This window comes from Passer montanus, unplaced genomic scaffold, assembly GCF_014805655.1.
Source record: "Passer montanus isolate IOZ18808 unplaced genomic scaffold, ASM1480565v1 scaffold74, whole genome shotgun sequence".
NCBI lineage: Eukaryota > Metazoa > Chordata > Aves > Passeriformes > Passeridae > Passer > Passer montanus.
In genome coordinates, this window is record NW_024372592.1 from 426,877 (window position 1) to 454,354 (window position 27,478).

Here is a 27,478-nt window from a genome sequence, read left to right on the forward strand (position 1 = left end):
CTTGCCTGAGCTGGGACAGAAATTTAAAAACTAATGTCTGACCTTTGCATTACTTTAAAATGACTAAGTAATGAGCTATGGGGAGACACATGGATTTATTTTCACCTCTGGATCCTGAAGAATATCATAAACCATTCAAGCTTTTGCTCTTTTGGTTTTGTGTCGCCATCAGATTCACCTCAGAATTATTTCCTTTGATAAATCCTTCCCATTTTCTACTTCACCTTTCAGTGAGCTCTTCTGTGGTCCAGCAGGCCATTTGTCAACACCCAGCAGTTCCCACTGGTCTGATGCTTTATTCCCAAGGCTGGACAGGTCACTTCACTGACCACCTGCACTTCTGTCCCTCCCAAAACCTGGGCTTTAGTACAGTGTCATAAGGAGTCAGACCACAGGATTATCGTCCCAAGACTTGTTGATTATTGTAAAATAACAAATTTTCAATGGCTTGATTCTTTTTTAAGTCACTCTACCCCCACCTGCTTGCCCATGGTTGTGGTTTTGCCTGATAGACAATAGCCAGTCTCAATAAAATTGGAGAAACGATGGAACACGGAGGGAGAAATTTTGGTTTTGCTTTTTTGCTGTATCCACAAAAGGCATTTAAATAGGATTGATGGAGCAAAACCAAAAAGAGTCATCCAAATTCTTGTTAGCCAATTCTCTGTGTGCACGACCCTGCTTTCACTGAGGCAGAGAGGATGGTGAGGACACCAGTGGCAAGTGCTTGGTAGCCAAGCCAGCCCAACAAACAGAGGCCTTTGGAGCAGGACTCGGGATGCCATTGAGAGGTCTGAAAGGTGACAGGACTTGCAAAGCTGGAATTTAAGCTCAGCACAGCCTGTAAGTGCAGGGAAAACATCACACGGGGCAAATAACACGCACAAGGTTTTGTCTGTAAAGCAGGCATGTCTGAAGCCCACCCTTTAGAATTCACCAAACAGCTATTTTTTCCCAGAATGGCTGCAGAATGGCTTCCCCCATCTTCAATGGCTTCTGTGCACCTGGGGAAGTTTTATTTTCTGTCTCCCTGCTCCATGTGCTGCTGGAACTGTCGTCCTGCCACCATCAGCTCCTCTGTCACTACACCCTCCTTTGCCTTTTGCTCACTGAGTTATTTTCTTTCCTGTCTTTCACCCTGCTCCCATCACTTCCTTAAAATATTCTTGGATGCTGTTGTGTCTCCTCACCACCCACCACCTTTACTGTTTCATGTCCTGCTTCTGGGAAGAATTTCAAGATGCATAAACCCAAACTGTTCAGCTTGGCATCTACAGTGGGCTGAGCCAGGGAGGCCGTGTTGTACCTCTGGAAGTTTGGGGGCTCAGTGAAGGCAAAACTGATCCAGGCAGCTTGGACACACAGATACATCAAAACACAGCCCTGTCAAACAAAAAAAGAAACTAGCCTGGAGAGATATATGACTTATTGTTACTTTATTAACAACGTGGCTTACAACTGTTTCAAGTAAAAAGGGATTTCATTCTGAATAAAAATTAAAATATAACTCTGAATATAGATTTTCACTTATTTACATGGAAACATATATACAGAATAGAATCTTACAGCAAACTGACAACATGCCCTTCGCCCTGGGAACTTCAAAAAGTAAAAACACCAGCATTGATTGATTTATATGTATATATATATACACATACATATACACGCACATATATATATACATATATATATATACACACATATGTATCAACACACCAAAGGGATTATATACACAAACTTGGAGTCAAAACCTTCAGTACAAACTGGAATGCAGAACAATTCAAAGTTTTCCAACATGCACCACCACGAATGGAGGGTAACTGCTGGTTGTGGAACCAATTCCTGCTGCTCCATGAGAGACAGGAGGGTTTGAGTGCTTGCCTTGTCCTACACAAGGCACATGAAAAGACTCAAAAAAGACTCAACTCCCCTCCACGGCTGCATTTGAGACTTTCACCTCCCTTGGAACACACAGGACACCCCTGCCTGTGCATGTGAAGTGTCATGGTACCATTCCCCAGGTGTTTTACAGACATTTTTATGTCCATGATCTCCAGTGAGGCTGGAGCACCAAGAAGCAGGGGGGTGCCTTGGGAATTTTCATCCCTTGGGAGCATTTTCATCCTGTCACAATACAGAGCAGAGGGTTCTGTACATCCACAACCTGAACTCAGGGCAATGTCACCTTTTCCTGCGGGAGAGACCTCAAGTTTTAGCCTGGTATTTCCTATGGAGTTCTGGAAGGTGCAAGAGGAGATTCTTCAGCCCCCAAACTCCAGAAGACACATAGGAATTGCGTAGAATGAAAAAAAAATTATTTTCCCTCCTATCCAGTCAATGAGCCTAGAGAAATCTGAGTCTGCTTTCTCTATCTCCCCTGGGAAAACAAAATTAGAACCTTTCAGCATTGTAGCTCTGAGTCTCTTGCCAGCTTCTTTCCCTCCTCTCACCTGGCCCCTGCTGGGACTCAAAAACCATCTCTACTGTGACTCAAAAACCATCTCTGCTGTGAAAAAGAAAAGCTTTTAGGGATGATGCTCACAGACCCCAGCTGTGCTTCTGCTCTGAGAGGTCCCTCTCCACAAAGACAACTCAAGTCCAGAACTCCAGGCTCTCTCCTCTTGAAGCCCTCTCTCTCCTCTCCCACATCCTTGGCAGTGATCAAGACTTACTTTTTTCACTGCAAAAATTAACACTATAGACTAAAAAAAGAGAAAGGCCACGAGTATTTGTAGCTATGACCCAGGAGTGTGTCTTCTGCAAGAAAATTCCCGTCCATGGCACCAAATCACTGCAAAACCACCCTTACTCCACAGGACAGCTGACATTTAAAGCACTGCTGGGCTATAAAATTCTCATCTTTGATGACTGGCTCATATTCTACATGCAGCCATTAACACCATTTACACTTCTTGCTGGAGTATTGTACCAAAGAATAAATGAGACCATTAAAGGCTTCTGCTCCTTTATGGGGAGTTCATGAGCACCTAAGGACACAAGCCCTCTCTTGTGAAGTCTGACAGACTGCAGCTGCATTTCTGCCTGCTAAGAGAAGGAGGCATTTAAATTTTCTGTTAATTAACTGCAGACTTTTTGACTTCTATGCGAGAGAAACTGGTGAAGAATTGATCCCACAGCCCACACGTCTTGAGGGCCCTAATACTAACCTCAGTTATTTCTGGATCAAATCCTGAGTAACAGATTCCTTTAGTTCTGGGCCAGCTGATGTGATGAAGAATATTATTGAGGGAAAAATATACATGCATCCACATTTTGAAAGAATTTTTACATAAATATACTGTATAAAACATCTCCTAAACACCCAGTATTGTGGGTGAAGGAGTATTTGTTGAATGCATCCAAGTTAAAAAGTGTACAGTCACAAAACAAAAAAAAAACCCAACAAACCTAATGTTCAAGATGTTGCAGATTACAGAAAATATTTCCTGGAGTAAGGAATCAGCTTTGCAATCCCAAGCAATGGAAAATACAGCGTGACATATCTTAGCACCAAAATGGAGCCCTTGGGACTGGATTTATCCACGCATAATAAAGCTGGTTTTAATGGTGTTCAGTTGCAGCATGTTGTTCTCTTTTGGCACTTGAATTTGGAAACCAGAGGAACACTCTGAGTTCGTTTTCCACACGCACTGCACCAGAAAAGCACAAAGTATTTGAAGTGCCCTGATTGTACAGAGCTTCTGAAACACTGAGATAGCACAGCAGCTCTGCCAAATTTGATTTTGTGCCATGAAAAGACCAAGGCAGGCTTTAAGGTGACTAAATGTTGAGGATGGCAGCCCAACATTGCCTGGTTTGCCTTCAAAAGGCTCAGATGGGGACACCACACAACTGGGACTGCAACAGGCTGAAGGTTAAAGCCAAGGAATGGTGACTTTCCAGTTTAAGGCAAATCAGCTCTTTGCCCAGAGTAAAATAAAGGCATTTAGGTGTCCTAGTGAGAAACTTTTAAAATCTCAGCAAGAATCCAAATACATCTGTTAGGGTGGGTCAGGCTATGACATGCATGTACTGAGTACTTCACCAAGGACAGGGTGTGCATGGATTTTGGCGTTTTCTGAGGGCACACAGCATTTTTAGGAGGTTTCTGCACCCTGCAAGACCAAACTATCAAGGGTTATGGAGTATGGATAACACAAAAGAGCTGGAAACCCTGAAATCCTCCTAGAGCTGAGAGGCCTTTGTGCCTCTGACAGGCAGGAAAAACCAGTGTTTGGTAATCCTGGCAACTGTGTTTGTGAGCTGAAAAAGGAAGAAAAGCCCTGAAAACAAAGATCATTTTTCTTGAGAGCATCGATGACAGCAGGAGGAAGGCAGGACAACCAACCAGGAAATCATGGACATTCCTTAAGTTAATTATTTCTTCCAATTTCAGAGATGGATGCTTTGGGTCTGAAGAGTGGGAATTGGCTGATTCTGCCAAGGTAAGGGCTGCGAAGGGAGCAGGGACCTGCCCATGGATCTGCTCAGCCTGATTGAGTGCAAGCTCCAAAGAAGCCTGTGCAGATCAGGATGAGCAGGCATCAAACACCCTTCAGACCCCTATTTTTGTTCAAAAAATACTCATCTTTGGTCCTGTGCCCGAAGAGCATCCAGGAACACCTGCACAGCTTTGCTGTGGGAGCCAAGTGTCTGTGTCAGTATGCTGAAGGTCAGCACCCAACAGCCCAGAAATAACAGCAGGGCTGCTCCCCAGCCCTTGGCAGTGCCTGGGATAACCATGAGGAGTTACCTTCACAGCAGTGGCCTTTTGCAGCTGGTAACACAACAAACTTCAGGCCTCGATGCCAAATTCACAACAGGGAGGGGAGGTGTGGCTTCACCACTGTCATTAGTGCATCTGCGGAACTGCAGCAGCTCTGAATTTAACTTAGAATCAATCAGGTCTGGAACAAAAAAAATCCCACAAACCTACAGTGGTTTGCACTTGTACACTGCAATGTAAAGTGGCATTTTACTCCAGCAAGATTGGATTCCCATCATCTCCTTTGGAGTACCTTACTCCAAAGCTTTACTGATGTTCCAGAATTGAAATGAAGTCCAGGCAAAGGTAATTAGTTCCTTCTGATCTCTGTTCAATCTGAGCATATTGTCCAGTTAAACTCTACATCACTCATTCTCCACTTGTGTAAGAAAATGGCCCAAGAATTTCAGCTCCAACTTTTTCTGGAAAGCAACCAATGCAACAGACAACAGTACCCCAATCCTGTATCTCTTCCCAAACTGCAGACTAAAAAGAAAATAGTAAAGCATATACCACTCAAGGTAATTTTAGCATAAAGATTTCAAGTTATCAACTTCTCTGAGACAACAGAAAGTGATAAATGAGGCAACACTGAAGAACAATAAAGTGACAGACAAATAGTGAGAGAGAAATCTGCAGAAATAAAAGAGCCATCATGAGATAAAATGAAAACTTTTTTTTGTTGTTTAATAGTTCGAGTTTTGAATATGATTTAACTTCCCTGAACAGCCAGTAAAGATTCCCATGTTCTTGGCTCAGTGCTTCACCCATTCCTTGACTGGCCAGCACTAGAGCTGGTTGCTCTCAGAGTCTGTGTGAGTCTGCTCCCCAGTCATGCCTCCACGAGGAATTAGCTGCCATAGGAATATCTACAGTTACTAGGCTGATGGAGACAAAAAATGACATTTTTGCAGTGTGTCCCAGAAGGCATGAAATGTCTCTGACAAATCCCAGAGGCCAGAAACTCCAAGAACATTGGAGCAGCAGAAGAAGCTGGATTTGACGAGTAAAGGATCAGTGCTGGGATGCTGTTTAGCACACAGCCTTTCTGCTTCTCTTCCTTGGAATGTCCTCATGCACCAGTTCTCCTGACAGAATCCTCCCAGGAGTGTCTCCTGCTGACAGATGTAACACCAGGACTGGGCTGATGTGAGGAGGAGCTGGGAGAAGCAGCCTCCCTGATTTTCTCAGCTGTTCTCTCACTTTGCTGGGTGCAATCCTTCTGTCTTCAGAGGCAAAACACTGAGCAACCCTTTCAGGGGACCCTGAGAGGGATCCAGAAGCGTTATCCAATCAGTTGCACTGACACACTTCACTGCCACTGTCAGTAGGAAATCCAGTCTAAACCCCAGTTTTTTAGTAACTGCCCCAATACAGAACCCTGTTTCTGGATTTCTGAAGAACAAAACCCCAGTATTTAATGCAGAGGCAACTAATACTGCCTTGAACCGATTAGAACTTGAAGAAGATCTTCAGAACAAAGCAACAGCTGAGAACAGATCCAGTCCTGCTCATCTCCCATATAAGAACATTTCTGATGAAGTCTCAGCATCTGGTCCAGCCTGCAGCAGTTGCACCAATCCCAGTCCTCAGTGACAAATCAGGAAACTTGCTGAAAGGCAAGCCAGGAATTCCCAAGTGATGCATGGCAGAGTCAATGCTTCTTGCCTAAAACACCCTCTGGCCAAGATCTGGATGTATTCCAGAGTATTTATATCTGAAGGTCCTCCCTCTTCTCCAAAGAATTTAAGAAGGAAACCCATGAAGGAGAATGCAGCAGCTGCAGCCTGGTGATGGTCAGTAGGTTCTTCTGAGCACAGGGGTCAGCAGGAGTCCCTGATCCCAGTCTGCTGTCACCTTATGGCTCACAGACAGGTCTTTAAATTGACTTGGAGTTAAGATTTTGACTATGAAAGCCTTCATGTTCCTGTACAATAATGGAGCATTGTACAGATCCCATCACAGAGATATTCAGCTGATTGTGCAGAGCCAGCGAGGCTCAGGATGGGCTCCTGCCCCACCAGGTCTTGTGTCACCCCTGTCAGTCCACTGCAATTTTGTCTGATATCACAGAGACCATGGGTTGAGTCCCCTTTCAAAATTCAGTCAGGAATAACCATTAGATGCCTGGTGTAACACTTTTTCCTTTTGTAAAACCACAGATGCGTAAGAAAAAAAAAAAAAGCCCACTGATCACCAAGATCAAACTTGCAGTTAAACCCCAGGTAATGCTACAAATGATGACTTACATTTCAATATGAAAGAAGAGTGTCAGAGCTGTCTAAAAGAAATGTTCATGTCCAGAAATTGTCCTAGACAAACCATGACCACCCGGAAACATCTGACCCTTCTCCTTGGGAATGTGTCTGCCACTGGTAGGTTTGGTTTGGTGACAAACCACCTGATCCGTGCTGGCCTTGCACCACTGGTCAATGGGTTGGAGAGACTCATGAGGAGAGCTGCCAGCAGTATTTCCATGTGCTTTACAAGTACAGAAAAGTTAGTTCCATTTGTAGCTTGTTTCTTTTTGTGTTTGTTTTTCTTCCCCCTACGGATTGTTCCCAGCGCTTCCAATTCCACTTGCTCTCGGAAAAGAAAAAGGATATGGGGGAAGAAAACCCCTTGAACAAGCTGAAATGGTAAAAAATACAGGGAACAAGGAGGGGAACAGGAAGGAATGCAGAAGTGCAGTCAGTTGGCATATTGTGCATAGAAAGCAACTTTTACTCTCTCGATCTGGTGGCACAGTTTGATGGCTGGACCCAGCTTCAGCTCCATGCACTCCTGCACTGTGGGCAGTGTCAGCAACAGGAGGGCCTGGCCGTCAATGTCCTGGGGAAAGAAACACAGGGAAAATGGTTTTGTTTGTGGACTCTGGAGAGCAGAATGCATAAGCAAGTCTGGAGGAACAACAAGGGCAACTTGCCCTAAAAATTAAGTGATTTTAGATTCTGCTTTTTTCTCCCACTTTGACGCTGCCCATCTCCTTTCCCTGAGATACAACATGATTTTTCAGAAGCTGTCTAGTGTCTCTTTATAGGTTTTCATCTTGACCCCCAGCTTGGGAAAAGCCTCACAGCTGCTGAAATGAGGGATCACCAAAAGAACTTCTGCAGAGTCCACAGAGATCTGATCAGTCCATTTTATACCTGAGAAACTGAAACAAGGGGCAGGCTGCAGAGAGACACCAGGAGACATAGGAGAGAGCTGAATGGAGAAACTGATGATGGTCCCACTGCCAAGTCAGATCCTTTCCCCACCTCCTCTGGCCCACAATTTGCTCAGCCCAAGATTATGTCTGCCTTGCTCCATGCCCTGTAGCCAGGTACACCCAGGACCTGCCTTGTTCCACTGCTGCATGAGCAAGAGAGGGGCCTGGACCACCCAAAGCCCTTGCAATCTCTAAAGCACCACAATCACAGAATGGTGTAGGCTACAAAGGACCTCTGCAGGTCATGTCTTCCCCTCAAGCACAACTATGCACCAAACTCCATGAACCAGTACCTCAGATGAGCACTTTTATTGGGAACCTCTGTTGGCTTTATGATGTTCTTCTTAATGAAGAGCTCAATTTCTCTTAATTCTTTAATAGACTGAGATGATCAAGCCACAAAACTGCTTTTCACTCTTTAGAAAGGATCAGAGTCTATGCACAGCAACTCACAGCCAACATAAAGCTCCCCAGGACAGCCCTGATTAGGCAGCATTGAACATGAAGAGGATTTAGACCTGAAGTGCTACTTTGATCAGGACTGCCCACAGCTCAGGTCCATCCTCCACTGAAGGCTGATGGCACAGACCACTGCACCAAGGCTTCACAAGGAAAAGCTCCAGTCATCTGTGTTAGATTCAAGCCCCTATAAAACTCTCTGGCAAAGGAGAGACAGGGTTGGATTCCAAGCCCTGGCGTTGCTCCAGGCTGGTTAACAAATGGTTGGAGCTCGCTGTGACACAGCAACTGCAGCATCCTGCCCTGGGGACCAGACTCACTCTCCACCTTCTCCCAGCCACAGCAACTGGAGTCATCCATGGTGAAGAATCAGAGACAGTTCAATGAGCAGCTGGCCACACCACTGACTAATTAAGCATACTTGTTTCTTCCCAACTACAGCTCGTTAGTGCTGTTCTTTACCCTCGGCAGTGGCTGCGACTCATTTGCCAAAGAATGGTTCTTTCCACAGAAATTGTACACACTCACATAGCTTGAGATGAAGAACACTGGCTTCTGCTCCTGCAAACCTATCTGCTTAATGGGGAGAAGACTGACATCTCCTAAATTTAGGTTATCCACGGCCTGACTGGCAGATCTTCAGAGAAACGTAGTTAGGAATTAGGTGTCTACACACTTGGGACATCTAGGTGTTAATGGCAAAATTCAGACAGCCAGTTTGGGCTTCAAGCAGCACTTTTATGCTTCCCAGGCCAGTATTTTAGAACAGGATGGAACCCATGTGACCTGGAGAAAGCCTGGTATGTACCAGGTAACCTGTACCTGTTTTTACACTGAGGTTCCTACCTATGGAACATCAGTATGGCACTGTGAACCTTGGCATGAAAGGACTAAACCTACTGCTTTCCACAAGGGTTTTTCACAAGGCTAATGAGTTTCTGGACTCTCTGAGGATTTGGCAAGGCTCTGACTCAAGTTTCTAAGGGTTTTCATGCCTTGCCAAAACTGGTGTTACAGCCTGGCCTGATGGATCTGAAGTCTGGTCATAGTCTCTGTACCAAAGCCCCAGGCCTAGCCAGCAAGGTGTGATGTCCTATAACATGAAGAGGCACCACAGACACAGAAGCACAAGTGACAAAAGGATTTCTACCTGCTCCTGAAATATTTTGGCAAGGGGTGCACAGTCGGTGAGTTTAATAAACCTCACGACATCAGTCACAGTCCACTCCAGTGGGTTACTGTCCAGGACAAGCTTCTCTTCCTCTTCTTGCTTAATTTCCTGTGAGGAAAAAAATAACAAAGAAAGGTTTTCATAATGTGGATGCCAGCTGGTCAGGGAAAGAGAAATGGCAATTGTTTTTCACAGTGGCTTGTGAGAATTTTTAGGGAGTTGTAGGAATGTGATAACTTGTTAGTATAAACTGTGGGGGTCCCAGCTGTTGGTTTCTCTGGGTCTGGATTGAAGGCACTTGAGATGGCAGGTCATGTTCAGACTCAGGTGTTTATTATTTCTTATCAGTAAAACAGTCTCACTACTGTGAGTACAGCAGCTTTTCATCAGAAGGCACAAAATGGCCAACAATCTCGTTACAAGGTCTTTTAAGACTAAACTATCCAATTAAGAACTGACACCTAGATTATTTTCCCTTTTAACCCAATAACTGATCCCAAAGAGCTTGCAATGTGGATTTTTCTGCCCAATTACAAAATGCCACCCAACCCCATGAAGAAGAAGGAAGAAGAACCACGAAGAAGAAACTCAGGACAACATCTTGTGCCCTCCCATCTTGCTTCCATCCACAACATACTAAAAATCCCAAAACTTAAATTTCTCACCAAGTGACACACCTACACTGATCTCTACAATCTATTTCACACTTTTGTGGATTCCAGTCTCTCTTGAAGCCTAGGAAACTTTCTGCATGAATGAGGGTCAAAGTCAGTGCTCCCCTGGGGGTCAGGGAACCCCAGAGCAGACAGAGAAATACTCCCAGTGCCCTGGGCTTTCACAATAAACAATCTGCAAGTGGTGTTTTTTCACTTTGTTTTCCTGCTCTTCTCAAGGACGGTGTGTGAGAAAGATGTTTTTTATTAATTAGCCAATCAAGTGGAATGTATCCTATCGATCTATAAAAACCGAAGAATCCTTGGTAACAAGGCCTTCTTTTCTCCTCTCGCAATTGGGTCTGGTTTTGTGTCACTCTTGGCTCAAGGTTGACATCATACAGCAAACCACCTCCTGTGGAGAACCATGGCAGGGATGCCCTCCTCAGACCAGCAAAGTTTGGCACTGAAGGTTAATTTAGGAGGAACGGCGCTGTGGAATACACACTCACTTCCTTGGGTGGCGAGCCCTTGTCCGCCTCGCTGCAGGCGTGGGGCTGGGGTCTGCGGCTGCGGCGGGCTCTCTCCGTGGCAGGGGGCCTGTCCAGCTCGGTGCTGCTCCGCAGGGTGACGGCTCTTCGGGGCCGGGCAGAGGGCACCTCGGCCGAGGACGTGTCCGTCTGGTCGTCGCGCAGCTCCGAGCTCGTCTCCTCGCTCCCCGTCTCGTCCTCCATCGCGTCCGCCTCGTCCTCCTCGCTCTCCTGCAGGCACAAACAGCATCCAGGAGATGGGCACAGCACCAAATCCAAAGGAATATGGTCAAACTGCACTCCCACGGCCGTGCTGGTCCAGGGTAACATTAGTTTTAACTGAATTACCTTGTTTTTGTTACCGCACTAAGTGAATTCGCTAAGTGAATTAGCCCTCGATTTAGGTTTGTTACAAAACGCAGAAGAAAAAAAAAAAAAGTACATGGCAAGAAATTCTTTTTCTCCTTCCAGCTAAAGGTCAACAGCAATAACTCATCTGGCATGAAATGTTCCTCTCTCTTGGGCTGGTATCTCAAAACTTGTGGCGCTGCAAATGCGCAGGAGGAGAAATGGAAAATACTAAGAGAAGAAAATTAAATTCAGGTTTAAAGAGGATAAAATGAACTTCAGATGAAATAAATTCAGAAACAGGCTTGACTTTAAACTTTCACATTGCTTCGAATTGGTTTGGGTGTTATTGCTCCTGAAAAAGGGCAATTTTGGTGCCTTTTGAAAATGTCTAGATGTTCAAGATAGCACTCTTTAGTGACATTTCTGAGAAACTCAGGACAGAGGATTTCACCTAGATTTCTCTGCTTTCAGCCCAACACTGAACTGCTGGAGGTGAAACCCTAAGTTCCATCTGAAGTATTATAGCAGATTCTTGTTATTTCTGTCACACAGGTCTTTACAAGCACTCACCATATGATGGAAACTGTACATTTTGAACTTTATATATATATAACTTGCCCAAATGGCTTGGACAGCTTATCTGTGATCCAAGTGTGAGCAGGCACCTAAAGCCATATGCTCAGGTCTTGAGTGAAAGAGCAATTTAGACAAAGATAGTTGTATTGGCTGAAAGGTTGAAAAACTTGGCTAATGGTTGATTTAGGCTCAACGTAAGTTTAAGTTCCTTTGAAGCAGGTATAATCTAAGGAAATGAAGCAGAACTACACCTAAATGAGGACCAAGCCATGAAGATGCATGCAATCAACTGAAAGCTGAATAAAATAACCTACTCTAGCTGAAGTGGAGGGAATTTAAGTAAACCAATTTTATTTCACATTGCACAAAGCAGCAATCACTGGCACTCAGCTGAGGAAGTGAAACCACACATGAGCTCTGTTATTGCCACCTTGGGAAAAGTCCCCAGAAAACAGCCCACACAGAACTAAGTCTATTCCAGGTTTAATTTGGACATGAATCTTTGCTGAGGCTCAGAACCTGTTGTATCACACAGCAGACTGGAAAGACTGAACCCACAAATTCCATGTATTTGGGACACAAACCATTTGCTTCTATGCTAAAGCTTGATGTTATGAGCCAAAAATATTAGGAATAGTTAATGAAAAAAATAAAATTCCCTGAAACCACAATGGCTATGAACTATTATTATTTATTGCAATACTTGGAGATCTTAGACATGGATCACAGAGCTCCTTCACTCTGCTAAATGCTGTACAAAGCATCTAACAGGCTCATCTGCCTGCTTTTCAGGAAGGAAATAAAATAAAGAGATATTAGAGCATGTCAGCCACTGAGCATTGGAAAGGTGGGAGCAAAAAATCTGCTTGCTACTTCTGAAATGGACAAGGTAAAAATCCCCAAACATGTCCCAATAAACCAGTGTGATCTTAGAAGAACAGAGCATCAAGGAAGAATCCAAAATAGAAACTGGAAGTGTTCAGGTGTGCTGAGAAGCCCCCAAAAGGAAAATGCAGAATGGGGCACTTGAAGAAGGCACCAAGGGGTTTTTGCTGATTTCTCCAGTGTGACACAAACCTCGGCAGAGCCTGCAGCATTCGAATCCACAGCTGATGATCTCCTTTTCTTCTGCACAAAGATGGATTTCCGCCTCTTTCTGCGTCTGGCTGGCTTGACATGGCCACTTTTCATGTTGTTATTTTCCCCAATCGGTGGCTTAATGATTTTTTTCCTCTTCCCATAATAATAAGCTGGAGAAATGAAGCACAATGCCCATTAAAAACTTTAACCATCCAAAGAAGAGAACTTTGGCTTGCTCCTTGCTACAGGCTCAGGACTGTACTCTAAGTGCAATTTAAACTTTAAAATACATTGATTTGGAAAAAAAATGTACAGCACAAATAGGTCATGTAGGACTAGCACAGAGTGTTACAGCTCTTATGTATCCAGAATTATTGATGATGAATGAAGACTTCAGAATTTAACAATGTGTTTAGGCAGAGTTGAGCAGTGATTTGGAGGGAAAGAGGCCAACAAGTTCCAGATTTGATCAAATGCAGTACTGTGTGAGGTAAAGTTGCTAAAGTTTTCAGCAGAGAGGGCAGAGGGCCAGCTAGCCTCAGTCATGTACAAAGGAGTAAGTTTTTATTACTTTTAACTATTTTGTGGTCCAGGTTGAAATTAAGGATGTGAGAGCCCTCTGACCTTGCAGTAAATGTTTGTATTAAATGCCTTTTAACACACTCTGGGGATTAAAGACACTGTCCTTGACCGGCAAGAGTATCCCAGGACAACTAAAATGGCCCCTGCCACCCATGGCAAAGTTCATAACTGAACTGAGCCTTTCAGCAAATCAATGGAGTTCTGAGGAAAAAATCATCCAGTCACATAAACCATCAACTTTGAGATGGGACAACCTCAGCTGGAGCTCCTCCAGCTCTCCATTTGCTACCAGTGGGAGCCAGGACTCCAGCTCAGGTGTAGATTGCCACAGAAACCCATCCCCAGGGATCTCAGTATCCCCCTGAGTGCGTTCCTCCTTCTACTGGCACCAAACTCAAGAGAACTGCTTTAGCTCAATTACACTGCTTTCTGCAATCTTTGTGGAAGAAGGACAACACTGACTTCCACTTTCCTAACCCGTTTGAGCACCAATAATACCAATAATATTGACAACAAAAAGCACTGAATACTAACAGCAGCCTTCCTGAACAGGCAGGATCATATTTAAATATTAAACACTCTGAGCAGAGAGTCAGTGCTCAAACCTCCCAGCACCTCAGCACTGTGGTTCTGGCCTGTGCTGGGGTGTATGTCAGGAACTCTTTACAAGGAGGATTCATCTCACATAACGAAGCTGTCTCAGATGTAGCAAGTTAAACTCTCAGCTTCCCACTGCAGGTTCCTTTTAAGTGCTCCTTGTGTTAACTTTAGATATGAAGAAAATTCAAGACTTCCAAAAAGTGATTATGTTCAAACAGATGAATTAGGATGGAGTGAGAGGGACAGTTTTCTGGTACACGATTCTAAGGGAACCTGTGGTGGCCCCATGACTAAACAACCGCTCTTAGATGAGATGAATCCTCACCAGCATTAACATATCACACAGCTCCTGTTGTTCACCACTCACCATCTCCCCCTTCTCTGGCTCCCAGCCAGCACCAAGAGGCATTTTTCCAATACTCACTGTACTTGGTTTTGGTGTGGATGGAGCAGTTCTCGGGGCAGACCTCAGCCACCAGCACAGGGCTGAAGAGGTTGGGACAGCACTCGAGCTTGGCACAGACCCTCCTGCAGAAATCTGCCACCTGGTCCGACGTCCGCACGATCTTCACGGTCGCCCTGTACGTCTTCCCCCTGTACCTAGGGAGGAGGACAGGACCCCACGTCACCCATCCAGCAAAATTCTCTGGTGCTGCACACCAGACTCTCCTCTGCCAGGGAGAGATCCTCTCCAGGGAATTCTGGGAGAGTGCCTCTCTTGAGAATGCAGGCAGAACAGGTTTACTTTTTTTAGTGGCTCCATTTCAGATGGACTTGAGGAAGGAAAGGGTGAAATAAATTGAAGGTGTGGACATGAGTTGGGAAGGAATCTATGTGCACTGGATTTACCTGTAGATGTGGCAAGAGAAGGAAAAAAAAATCTCAGTAGGCTTGGTGAGGATACTACACAGGAGGGCAAGCCCTTATTGTGAACTGAAGCAAAGGTTTTGGGAGAGGAATGCAGTCTCTCTTCATATACTGACCCACGATCAGATGCTTATACACCTTGCAGAACTTCCTGGTCACCAACCTGTGTTTGGACTAAACCCTCTAAGCCCTCAGTGCACTTTTGGTTTTCTCCATTGCCATCTTTCCTGCTCCCATATCCTGTTCCAGCTCCCAACAATCCCCAAGACTCATGGTGCCAGCTGTGGCTATCAGGACACACTCATTGTGAAGAAATATCTGGGTGAAACACCAAATTCTGCCACCCCCAGGACCAAATGACTTCACCACTCTTGAGACGTGGGCACTACAAAACCTGAGGAACTCATCAGGAGTCTCTGGAGTTATTTAACAGGGCTGCAGCAACAGGCCCTAAAAACTGATTACTACAGGGAATGCTTGGAGCAGAAACCCTCAATGAAAGGTTTGTCTTAAATTTGCTACGCCACTAAAACATTTATTTCGGTGTTTCATATGAAGTGTTTCTGAGTGATAAATGGCTGAGAAAGATACAGTTACATCCCTGCTGTAGTACATTGTAGATGTGAACCCTGGCAAACCAATTATCCCTGTAATTTATTAAACAGCAGCAGCAAGCTGTTGTAAACAGTGAGATAAGGTTTTTAAAACATCTCTTACACATCCTGAGGAATGCAACACGAGAAACAACCGTGCCAGAGCCCGGTGCTGGCATTACAAATGTGCTCAGAAGAGGGAAAAGTAACACAAAACAAAAGAAAAAGAGGGAACAACAGTGGAAGAAAGATTACTGGATGAGAGGCAAGGAAAGACAAAGATACAGTCACCAGGACAAATGAAACAAAGCATTTGTCAGTGTATTAAGATCTGCAGTTTCCTAGCAGCTGCTGATAGATATGGGAGAGGAAGAGGAGAAGGTGGTGAAATAAAGATGTGACCAGCGAGTTAAAACATTCAGACAGCTCTTTCTGAAACAAAGGGGTGTGGGAAAAGGGTTTGAAACTGTGGCACATGAAATATTATAAAGGAGAAACCCAAACGAAACTTGGGTGTGAGAACAGCCCAGTCCAACCATCCTCAGTTCGCAATCCAAATTATCACCTCAGCATAAAACCCAAAAGAACATTCCTGCAAGGTGCCAGGCTCTGATACCCCTTTTGGTGCCAAGACAATCCTGGATTCATTCACCTGAATGCATGAATGACTTAATGAGCTGACTTTTCACACACCCTTAGAGACCTGGACAGATGATGTAAAAGGGAGAAGTTCCTTTCAGGTACAGAGCACTGTTATGATCCCAGCTTCCCTATGAAACAGCTGCAAAGGCAGGCTGGCTGAGCAGGGTTTGGCAATACCTGATACAAAAACCACTAAATGCCACAGGCATTTAAATGCATCTACTTATAAAAGTTTTATATTTCTTTTCAATGTGTTTGAAAAGACTCCTGCACTTATTACTTCTCCAGGAGCCATTAAGTTTAATGACAGCCTGGATCGTTTGGTCGGCGAGTCTGCTCTCAGAGATGGGCTGCAGGATTTCACTGTGCTGCTCTCACCTGGACCCAAATGCCTCTGCTTGGACTAAACCAGCACTTCCAGACAAGCACCAGCCTCGAGGGTCTCCATGCTGGAAGAATCTTGGCACAGGGAGCACCTGTACCTACACCTCATTTTATGTCTGGATGCATCTGAATTTAACTCACATTTATTTGTCCTTGTTCTGACTTTCACCACTAGGATGAAAAGACTGCATCTGGTTTTGTTTCCCTGCAAAAGCACTCTAATCAAATTGCCTCTTGATCTTCTTTCTTATAAGCTAAGAAAGCTGCCTGATGGGTATTATTCAAGGATGGCTGACTTTTTCTAACTGTGTGCTTCTTATTGTGTTTGGCTGCCCAGGAAGGACCCATTGTACTACAATGCCTGCTGAAAGGAAAAGATGAAACTAGGAAAATGAACAACTGACTGATTTCATCGTCTGCTTTGAATGCAACACACATTTTAATTAACAGAGAGGATGGCAAAATGGAGATCTCCATGACTGCAGCAATCAGTCTCAATAACCCAAGGTGTTAGTACTGGCCACAGCAATATTTTTTACATCATTTTGGTCTTGGCAGTACCTCTTTCAACTATAAACCAGGTTCTACTCATATTTTCCATATTCCTCACACACTCAAAATTTTTAACACAGGCACTACCAAATGTAATCTGAGCTGTTTCTAGGACAGCCATGTGGAAGGAGCTCCTTTGTCAGAAAACATTTTCCATTAGCATCTCTCAAAAAGTTACCAACTACTGATGCTCCTATTTATGATTTTATACCAGGTCTCCTATCTTCTCAATCACTTGCAAGCAAGTATCTGCATGCACAGAATGGCACCACTAGAGACTTGGAAAATTGCTGTGTCAAGGATAATATTTTTGGTTTTCTTAGAAACCTCTGTTCTTTAAAAAAATATATATATATATTTTCCAGCTAAAACCAAAAGAATCTTTCCTCTTCCCCTTTCTCTGCCCTCAGATGCCAAAGTCAGAGAAAACCTTAAGGCTGGAACTATTTCCATGAAAAATACACTTGCTGATCCATGAGCAAAAAAATATTAAATGAAGAGCACTTTGCAATAGAATTCTTCTGTTGAAGCTCCTTAAAATAGATTAGAGGTTCATGAGAACATAGTGCCTTCCAGAAGCTCCAGTTAGGGACTGTTGTGTGATGACACAGGAAGTCTTTTACTGAAAAACTTCAAAAAGCAAGAACATTGAGAACTTCATTTTCAAAAGACCCAGAGAACTTCATTTTCAAAAGTCCCATTCTAAGGCATTCTGACAATTCTTGAGACTAATTTGAACAACTAAAAAGTCTCAATTTCCTTTTGGGGGACTGAAAACTCTTTTATATTCTTTGTAAGAAATTTCTATTTTGTCTGTCTACCTTAAAGTGCCAAACATAAGGAGTTAACTTCCTTCAAAGCTATTTAATCTTCCAGTGGCATTTTGCACTCTTGAACACAGGATTCAGAAAGGGCACTGGACTGCTCTGGTTTGTAAGGCCTTGTCTCATTAAGTCTCCTGATTACAGAAATAGAATGTTTAAATCATTCCACCGATGCTGGCTTGTAAAGCCTTGCTCAAAATGAACACAAATTAATTTCCACTGTTTCCTCCTCAACCCCTAACCAGTTACTTCATCCCATCAGGCACAGCTCACCCTTTGCTTCTTGCCAGTCCCCTACTGGTCCTGCACGTCCTCAGAAATGGCTTCCGGAAGGATCTGGCTAATAACCTTTCCAGGAAAACTGAGCTGACAGCATATAGTTACTTGGATCCTCCTTCTTGCCCTTCCTAAGGAGGGGTGTGCTAATTGCCATTTTCCAAAAATTAGGATTCTTCCCTCATCCTCATCAACTTCCAAACACACCAGCGAGTGGCCTTGCAATGACATTGGCCAGTTCTCCCAGGCAGAGCTGGCTGCATCCCAACTGCTTCCATGCACTTGTACACATCCTCTTTGCTCCCAGTGTTTTTAGACTGTGTGGGTAACACTTCAATCCCTCAAACAGGATCAGGGCTCTGCGAAGCCTGAGAGCAAACCCTCACTAGCAAAGGCTGAGGCAAAGAAGATTTCAAACACCTCACCTATCGCATGTTAAAGGCAGTCTTCTAAAGCAGCTGCAGTAAAAAGGCTTTCTTTGAAATGCTGCCTCATAAATAAGCAATGATGTCTGGCATAGGGGTAAATATTCCTAGAGTTCAGCTACTGGATTTGAGCAGCTCTCAGGATTTCATTTAATGAAGGAGTCCACGAATACTCGTCTTTATTATTTTGATCAACTGGGCTTCATAGAAGACCCAGGAGACAACTTTGTGCACACACTACTTTTGTTTATATCCAAAGTCCTGCAAAAATGGGTAAATCCAAACAGCCCCATTATCAGCCTTAGAAATGAAAACCCTTGAAAAGCATAAAGTCCCTTCAGCATTTTATGTAAAACTGGGAAGGCAAATCAAGATGTAGGCACTGCATTTAAGAGCATCAAAACTGTACGGGTTGAATGCCGACAGCTTCAACTGGCCCTCATGGGAACCCAGGAAGATCAAGCCTGACATTTCTAACCCATCATCACCAATAAATCAGGTTTGACTCTTCTCACATGGAGCCAGCAGCGCTGACGGGAGGCAGCTGCCATCACACACTGCAAACACATCTCTCTGGACAATCTAAATTGTTTTATCTTCTTTGCAAGGTGAGTCTAATTGATTCCACAGTGGACATTCATGGCAGCAGAGTGAACTAAACACAGGCTGCCACAGGACTGAGATAATGCATTCCTGGCAGTGCAAAACCTTGCATTTGGAACAGGGGGAAAAGCAGCTTTCTCTTCACCAATCCCTTTGCTCTACCATAGCACAGGCACTGCAAACAAACAGCACTGCCAAGATCCAAGGAGGTGCCAGTCCACATCAGAAAGAAGGTGACAAGATGTGTCCCATCACAGCTGGCTCTGGAGCTGTCATCCTTAGCAAAAGACACCATCCAGAGCCCATAGAGCTGGAAGCTGCTCATTGCAGGTGTCACTTGCTCATGAGATGTCTCTGTTTAAGATTCTGGAGCACTGTCACACCTGGTGGAAGATGTCATGTGCTGTTTGCATGTTCCACAGTATCGTTTCATGACTGTTTTCTTTTTTGCTCCTGAACAACCAAACGCAATTAAAACTTCTGGATGGAGCAACTCAAGCAAACTAAAAAGGAAAAAAAGAAGAAGTCCTAGGGTAGCCAGTCTTGGGGCATGTCAATCCTCTGCCATCCACTCTTAAAAGTACTCAAAGTACCCACAGACAAGCTGGCACCACCACCAAGCTCTGCCCTGTGAAGAGATCAGTCACAGAAGCCAGAGAGCTGCAGGAACCAGGCACTGTCCAGCCCCATGAGCTCTGTCTCCTCAGGAGCCAGAAGGAAATGCCACACTGGAGGATTGCTGCTCTCAGAAGGCACTTCAAAACTTGCTGTCAGGGCTCTGAGCCTGTGATGATCCATTCTGTGGCTTAATAAAGTTGTAAGACGCTGCCTGACTCCCTGGAGAGCTGAGGTGGATGCCTGCTGGGGCAGCCAGCACACAGGAACACAAACATGGACTGCGACTGGGGGGCCAACATAAAATAGTATCATGGATGGTCAATTAGACATTTCCCAGGCTGTTTCCCATTAGAAATATGGACAGCAGCAGCTTTAAGAAACAGGTATTTCTGCTTTTGCATAAGGCAGATCCCCACACTCAAATGGGAAACCCCAACAAAATCCTACTCACGATACAGCTAATAGGAAAACTGCCTGTAAGCTCAGTTCTTTGCAGGAGAGGATGTTAAGTAATATAGGGCATAGGAACAACTTGATTTCACAACTGCTAAGTACCTGTAGGAGTGCATTATCTAGATATTTGTAGCACAAGATGTGAGATCCTGGAATCAATGAAAACCAGGTCATGGACAAAGACCTGTTTTAAGTGAAAATCTGCATGCACAAAGTTGACTTTTAGGCTTCCATCCACAACTAACACAAAAGCCTGACACTCTTCATGAGTGAAGGCAGCAAATTAAAACCAGGATGTTTCTAGTAGATTTTCATTTCAGTTTGCAATCCCCCTTTAGGAAATCAGTTTAAGTGTACACAGAGTAAAAGTTCCTCAACTCCCTCCCTCAACCAGAGAACACATGAACTCTCTGCAATATCTGCATGGGCAAAGAGCAAATACAGTAGCCATCAATTGTGCTGTGTTTGGCAGCTATTTATATCAAATAGCCAAGAGAAAATTGCTTTTCTTTGAAAAGGAGTTACAGAGTTCAGTACAAAGGGTGAGATTCACTGCATTTAACTACAGTACTTAAAAAGTCAAGGTGACCATTAGTCAACACAGAAAGCTTTCTTCAAAGAAATGTTTACTGAGATCCATCTTCAAGTGGGAAGAGTTATTCTTCAGAAGGACTCTGGATAGAGCTTAGGTAAGACTCCCCTCTTTCAGACAAACAACAATTGTTGAAACACATCCTAAGTATAGTGCCCATTATAAAGCAGACATAAACAGGTAGATTTTAATGCTAGAAGGAGGAATTATGTATTCTTTGGTGCTGTTTAGAAGAGAATTGAAGAATATATTCTAGAAAGGCATCAAATTTTGACCTGACTCTCTGTTACTACTGTTACTACTTTGCCCTAATCACACTCCTGCTAAAAAATGTGTCCCTGCTAATTTGTTTGAACTCTTTTTGGTGCCATTCATTCTCACCAGTTTTTTCTGCATTAGCCTGAAAGGCTCTAATTTAAAAGCAGCCATACTTCTCCATTTTGAAAGCCAAGAATTGAGTTTATTCAGTAATAGCCAAGCTTGTAAGAACAGCTTATCACAAAACTCAGGACTTGACTTCATCAAAAAATGGATGGCTGCTTGGAGAAAGACAATAGAAATGAACTGTTCAGGTGAATATTTCATTTCTGAAGTTGCTAAGAATGAGTCAAATAATTCAATGAAGCAAAACGATAATTAGAAAAGTAAAACTCTCACAACAGAAAAAAAGGCCTTTTCTTATCTTTTCTTTTTCCTAGTCAGTTTCCTTTCTGAAACCTCCCAAATAAAGGAACACACATTGAAGACTTACTTTGCTTTAAGTGTTTCCTCCTGGAAATTCCACTGGGGGTCTTCCACAAGCTGCAGTTCTCGTAAAACACTCCCTGGCTTGTAAGCTGCATTGATCACCATGCTGAGGACCTATGGGGAGATAAAACCAACAACAATGATAGGCTTAAAAGTAGTCCTTGACCACACTGAATACAGTCCCAGGTGCTGCACAGGCAGGAGCAGCATGCAAGTGCTTGTTTCTGTCCTGGTTACACATGTTAAGTGCTGGATGCAAGGAGGAGGGGTCTCAGAATGGATCATTGTTGCCATTTTATAGATAATACCTGAGTTTGAAAAGGTAACTGCATTAAATGCTGCTGTTTAACACCAAAAATCTGCTAACCAGTGATTCTGTCTTTGTGACACACCCTCTCACCCAAAGCAGATTCCACAGACTGCACCCGCCATGGACCAGTTTAACAAAAAAAAATGAAACAAAAATAGTTCTGAAGGCACAACCAGGTACAGGTCATGTGCAGCACCACACAGTGAACACTGAAGGGGAAATTCACACCTTTGAGGTCAGCAATGTGCTTAAGAGCCTGAGAGTTGTGTGCCTTGACTGTATTAACAGAATAGTAATGAAGTCTCCACAAAAAGAGTTTGCAGGAGGTGTGCCTGGAGCCCAGTGTGTGTCCACTCCGTACAACAGAACACATGTGCCAATCCTTTTAATCCAAAGTCACTGAGAATAAAAATTATTCTTGCTATTGGCTCAGGAAATCCAAGCTTTAATAGCCTACACTTGGCATAGGGAGATAAACACAAGGAAAACAAATCTCTTAACAGCACCAGACCGTGTGTTTGAACACTCTGCATTGTATGCACATGAGTGATCCCACAGTGAATCTGGATTGGTTTTCATCTAATTTAGCTCGTTACCTAATGCCTGTTCTTAATTCCTTGGGGGCCTGCAAATGATTTCAGTATGATGAACATTAAGTTTACCCAGCAACCATGAACAGAGTTCATCAGAAATGAAAAAATAACTAGGTCATACTGCAGTGACCAATGTGTTTGTGTTTGTTCGGTTGGTTTTTTCTGGGTTGGTTTTTTCCCCCTCTAAATCCAGCAACCTGAGGATTTGCTAGCATTTTGAAAACCCTACAGGATTAATCATTTTCAGGCAAGGGCTTCACTTAATGCTGCAGAGTACTCTCTAAAATGGCACTGGCTGGAGTTGCTTGGATAGGTTATTTACTAGAAGCAAAATTTAATTTATCATTAGGCCCTTGGAAACATAACTCAAACCACTCTTCAGAAGTCCAATTAGAGACACCAAACACTGACAGAGTGTAGATTTAGACTGGGTATGAGGAACAAATTCTTGCCTGTGAGGGTGGTGAGGCCCTGGCACAGGTTGCCCAGAGAAGCTGCAGCTGCCCAGTCCCTGGCAGTGTCCAAAGCCAGGTTGGATGGAGTTTGGAGCAACCTGGGATAGTGAAAGGTGTCCCTGCCCATGGCAAGGGGTGGCACTGGATGATCTTTATGGTCCCATAGAACCCAAACCATTTTAAAATGCTATGAGAAGACAGTTTCTGAGTGAGCCCTTCCAGCTGCTCACACACATCTCTCTTGCTGGTCTCTCCCCACACTGGAAACTGAGGGGCACTGGCCTGTGACACCTGATGTCAGGAAGCCACAAGTGTGTCTTCAAAAACATCAACTGCCTACGGAGCTGCCACACTCATTCACAGCTCATCAGGTGCCTTGATCAGCAAATTCTGGGAGTTTTTTAACCCCTGTGCAGCAGTTTGTTAGGAAAGCTCTCCTTAAGCACAGTTCCAGACCCACCCTGCTGGCTGCTGGGACATCTGGGGCAGAAAGCATCTTGCTGACCAATTTCCACCAGCAATGCTGCCCTGCCCCCCCACCAGTGAAATGGTGCTTTTTATGAGTTGTCAGAATAGCTGGGAAATGAGCAAGAAAAGAAAACCCAACCCTGCAATACCAGTGTGGCCCTGTCTGGGCGTTCTCCCAGACACCTAATCAACTCCAGCCCTGCACAGGCACCCACAGTGCCAGGACTTTTCTCAAAGCTGGCTTGTCACCAGCAGGACTCTGTAAACTTCTAAACTCAGTTCAAAAAATGAGTGTTTTGTAAGAACAATTATTTCCTTTTCAGGGAAGGAAAAAAAATAAAACCTCTGGCTTTTACTGTTTTTGTATCTCAAGTGAGTCACTGGGTTTGGCATTTTACCCTACAGCCAAGGTTCATCATCACAGTAACAGTGGTACCTTATAGCAACAGTATCACTTCATATTGCACTCTATTAAATGCAAACAAACAGAATTTTGGAAAAAAAATAACTGTGATTTAAACAAAACCAGTAAAGAAACCTAGACCAGTCTTCAACTTTCTCTGGAGATGGAAAATTACATCAACCATCTCAGACCGGTCAAATTTCCTTCGGCTGGAGCGTGACCAGTCAGAGATTTTGGTGGTTTAATTTCAGCCCTCTGCATCAGGAATGGTTTGGGTGCAGCCACCTGTGCCTTGGAGCACATGGGGGGATTAGGCAAGCTCAGCCTTTGCTGTTATCCACCAGTGAGGTTTTCTTTTGATGCTGCTAACCTTTGGATTTTTAGAGCTGAGTGAGTTGGAGTCACACCAGTGAACATGACCAGCAGCACCATCACGAGCCTCTGCCCCACCTCACCAGCACCTGACATTCATAAAGTTCTCCATGTCATGTATTTTCATGTGCACAGGGGCTCTTTTTTGAGCATATCTGGTGTGCCTGATGACACTGGGCGGTTCAGCACTTTTCTTCCCATCACAGCTCTTTGGTGTTCACACATTTCCCATTTCTTGAAACAGTCTCAAGTTTTGAGATGGATGAAGTTTTCTTAAGAAAACTCCTAACTTCCTTCCTAATTTTCACTGTCAAGGTACAGCTAAAAATATGATCACAACTCTTTCCTCCTATTCAAGACCTCAATGATCAGCATTCTTATAAGGAAAAACTCAAATTCCCTCCTCTATCTGAGATATAATCCCACACTCCTACCTAACAAGAGATGCTAAATTCCAGGGTGGGCTCAAAGCAGGGCAGTAAACTTATTTTTTTTAAACTTGGAATACTGATATGTCTGTGGGACAGAGAGAGGAAAGCAAAGAGTCATCTGAGATTCTTTCATTAGATGATCAAGGATCTTAAAGGCATCTTTTGTCATTTTCTTTTTAAATAGAGAAAGAGCAGAGTGTCTTAAAAATAGTAAGAGCAGTAAGCAATTAAGCTAATTGATCTTTACAGCATATTTTTCTAAGATATGAAGGGTTATAGATCATCTGGAGTCTTAAGAAGACACCTTGTTTTATTTTACAATGTTGCTGAGGAGTTCTTGGCACATATAAAGAACTTTTTGTGCTTCTTAGATGTTCTGACCCCAGAATTAAAATTAAAAGCTGACCATGTATTTATTTTAATTTACCTTCAAGTCAGCCTTTATTATATTGAACAGCTACCTTACAGTCACCACTTTCCAGCCCAGGTGCAAGGCTGGATGGCAGTAGCTGATGTCTCCATTGTATTTGGCTCCAGGTTTCAACTTGTTTTCCAAGAAAATACTTAAGAAGTGAGACAAACTTTGCAGCTGATGTCAAACAACAGGCCTTGCCACCTCACTTGCCTCTTCCAGTGAAAGGAACCACAATTAACCAGTGTTCCCAGCAGAAAACTTTTACTGGCACTGGGAATGATGAACAGCGAGGCTGTAAAAATAATTCTGGTACTAAACTACACAACAGTTACTTGTTACTCACCTAAGATTTTGGGATTTAATGTACACACACAGGATGATGCTTCACTGCATCAGTGGTGGAGCTAAGGACAAGACCTTGGGTGGAAAGGGCTGAGGAGCATCAGGAACTTCAACTGAGCTGCCATTTTTTACCTCCACCCTGCCCATGGCTCTCTGTGCTGCTGGCACCTCTCTCATCTCAGCAACAGCTACCAGGAGTCAGATGTATCTCCCCTACAGCAACATCCTGAATGTTTTCTTTTCATCCTTTCCAGAATTTGGAATTGGTTCCCATGGTCAGAACAAGCTTGAGTTTATGGCCATAATAAGCTTGAATATTTTCTGCAAAGTAACATGACCAATGCTGGGCCACTGCCATTGTCCTGCTCCTTGGGAAGTTATGTCTCCCAAATGAGATGCCCATGTCTCCATGACACTGCTATTTGCTCCTGTGTTGATAGCAACCCACACTAAAGTTGCTTCCAAGCAACAGAACTTTCCATGTTTCAAAAACATCAGCTCTCCCATGAAAACCCACAATGCAAAACCTGCCCCTTCTTCCTGGCTTGCAGTTTTGCCCCATGGAAACCACTCCAGGACAATTTTAGGTGCATTGTTTGCAACTTCTGGGTCTGGCAAGCCATGACCCATACTTTCCTCTGAAATCCCCCCCAAAAGAGAGCTGGGCCATACCTCCTTGAGGACAAGCACACATTTTCCAGGCCCCACAGACTGAGGTAGCTCTGCAATCCTGCCTTTGTTTAAATATGGACCTGAGAAGCAGCGATGGTTGATGTAGAGCTGGGGGCAGCAGTACCTCCCATTGATGGTGCCTGCAAGGAGAAAGCAGCAGTGAGGTGCCTGCAGCATTTTATACCATAAATCAAGGGCACTTCTTTATTATTATCATTGTTTTCATGAAGGGATGGGACTACAGTTGGGTTAAAAACAATTTATTGTTTAAATGAACATTAGTCTTAGAGGCTGTGAGATTTAAGAGCGTTACAAGATAATATGTAACTTTCTAATCTAATGGATTTGCCACAAAGTTTGTTTTTCTAACTTATCACCTTTACTTACTTCTACTGTAATGTGCATACTTTCATCTAATGGGTTACTATCACATGTACACACATATGCTTTTATTATAACTTCTAAACTCTTAGCTTATTCTATACAATTACACCCTTACATTATAAACCCTTCACTATCTTATCAATACGTTTCTCACTTAAGGTGTATTCTTACTTATAACTTTAGAAACATAAGTTTATGAATTTTCTGTTTAATGTCTGTGTACTTTATTTTTACATCAATTCAAGCATCTTCCAAGGCTGCAAATTAAACCCTCCTGTGCCTGTGGAAGTTTCTATTTTTCTATTTTCCATACTACTTCCTCCTAGATGTGGGAGGAAGGGGAGGAGAATAAAGGAGGCACAAAATTATACCCTGGGATAGAGGGTAGGGAAGCCTCTGCTTATGTCCTAACACAGGGGACCCATCAATTGGGTAATCCTGCTGTACCCAATTACATCGGTGTCAATTAACAACTGCACCCATCTCCACCAGAGAGATTCATCAGCCTTGTCATAATATCATCTTCTGAAATGGGCAAGCTCCAGAGGAACTCTGATAGCCCCAGCAAGACATGTGGAGAACCAGACCCTCACCTGCTGTGCATCAGGTGGGTTCACTCCACCTTACACCCTCTGAGGATGTGGTTCCATCTCCCCAGCCCTATGAGAACTCACTGCCTTTTTGGGGTTCTCCCTCTCCACACAGGACATAGGTCTTTGAAACAAAGATCCTTACCTGTTGTGTCAAGCTGAGGAACCGGGCAGAGGTCATGAGGTATTTTCTCAACAGGCACTGTGGATGGTAACCTGTTAAAAGAGAAATTTGGTGTATTTAATACAGTATTTGGTGTATTTAATAGCATCAGACAGGACAAAGGGACAGAACCAGTCCCCAGGCTGGACCAGAAGCTACACCTGCAACACCCTGGGAGGAGGAACAGAGATACCTCCAACACAATTCCACTTCTCCATGGCTGATCACAGACCAGGGTATTGCAGATGAAGGAGCCAGATCCATCCCTTCTCTAAAAATATACTCTGATGTGTCAGCTTTAGACCTCCAGGCTTCAAATATCCTCC

The 27,478-nt window shown here is 43.8% G+C and overlaps 1 protein-coding gene across 4 annotated transcripts in view; it reads right to left on the bottom strand.

Moving 5' to 3' along the window:
• Window positions 1-1,421: 1,421 nt before the first annotated feature.
• Window positions 1,422-27,478, bottom strand: part of SFMBT2 (Scm like with four mbt domains 2) — a 108,757-nt gene continuing 82,700 nt past the window's right edge. For all 4 annotated transcript variants that reach the window (XM_039730922.1, XM_039730920.1, XM_039730921.1 and 1 more), the window contains 8 exons: window positions 27,135-27,205; window positions 26,016-26,155; window positions 21,559-21,668; window positions 14,403-14,578; window positions 12,794-12,966; window positions 10,772-11,020; window positions 9,586-9,714; window positions 1,422-7,597 (listed from right to left, as the gene is read on the bottom strand). In XM_039730922.1, the coding sequence (XP_039586856.1) occupies window positions 7,457-7,597; window positions 9,586-9,714; window positions 10,772-11,020; window positions 12,794-12,966; window positions 14,403-14,578; window positions 21,559-21,668; window positions 26,016-26,155; window positions 27,135-27,205 (1,189 nt within the window). In that variant the 3' untranslated portion in view covers window positions 1,422-7,456. The remainder of the gene's footprint in view (window positions 7,598-9,585; window positions 9,715-10,771; window positions 11,021-12,793; window positions 12,967-14,402; window positions 14,579-21,558; window positions 21,669-26,015; window positions 26,156-27,134; window positions 27,206-27,478) is intronic.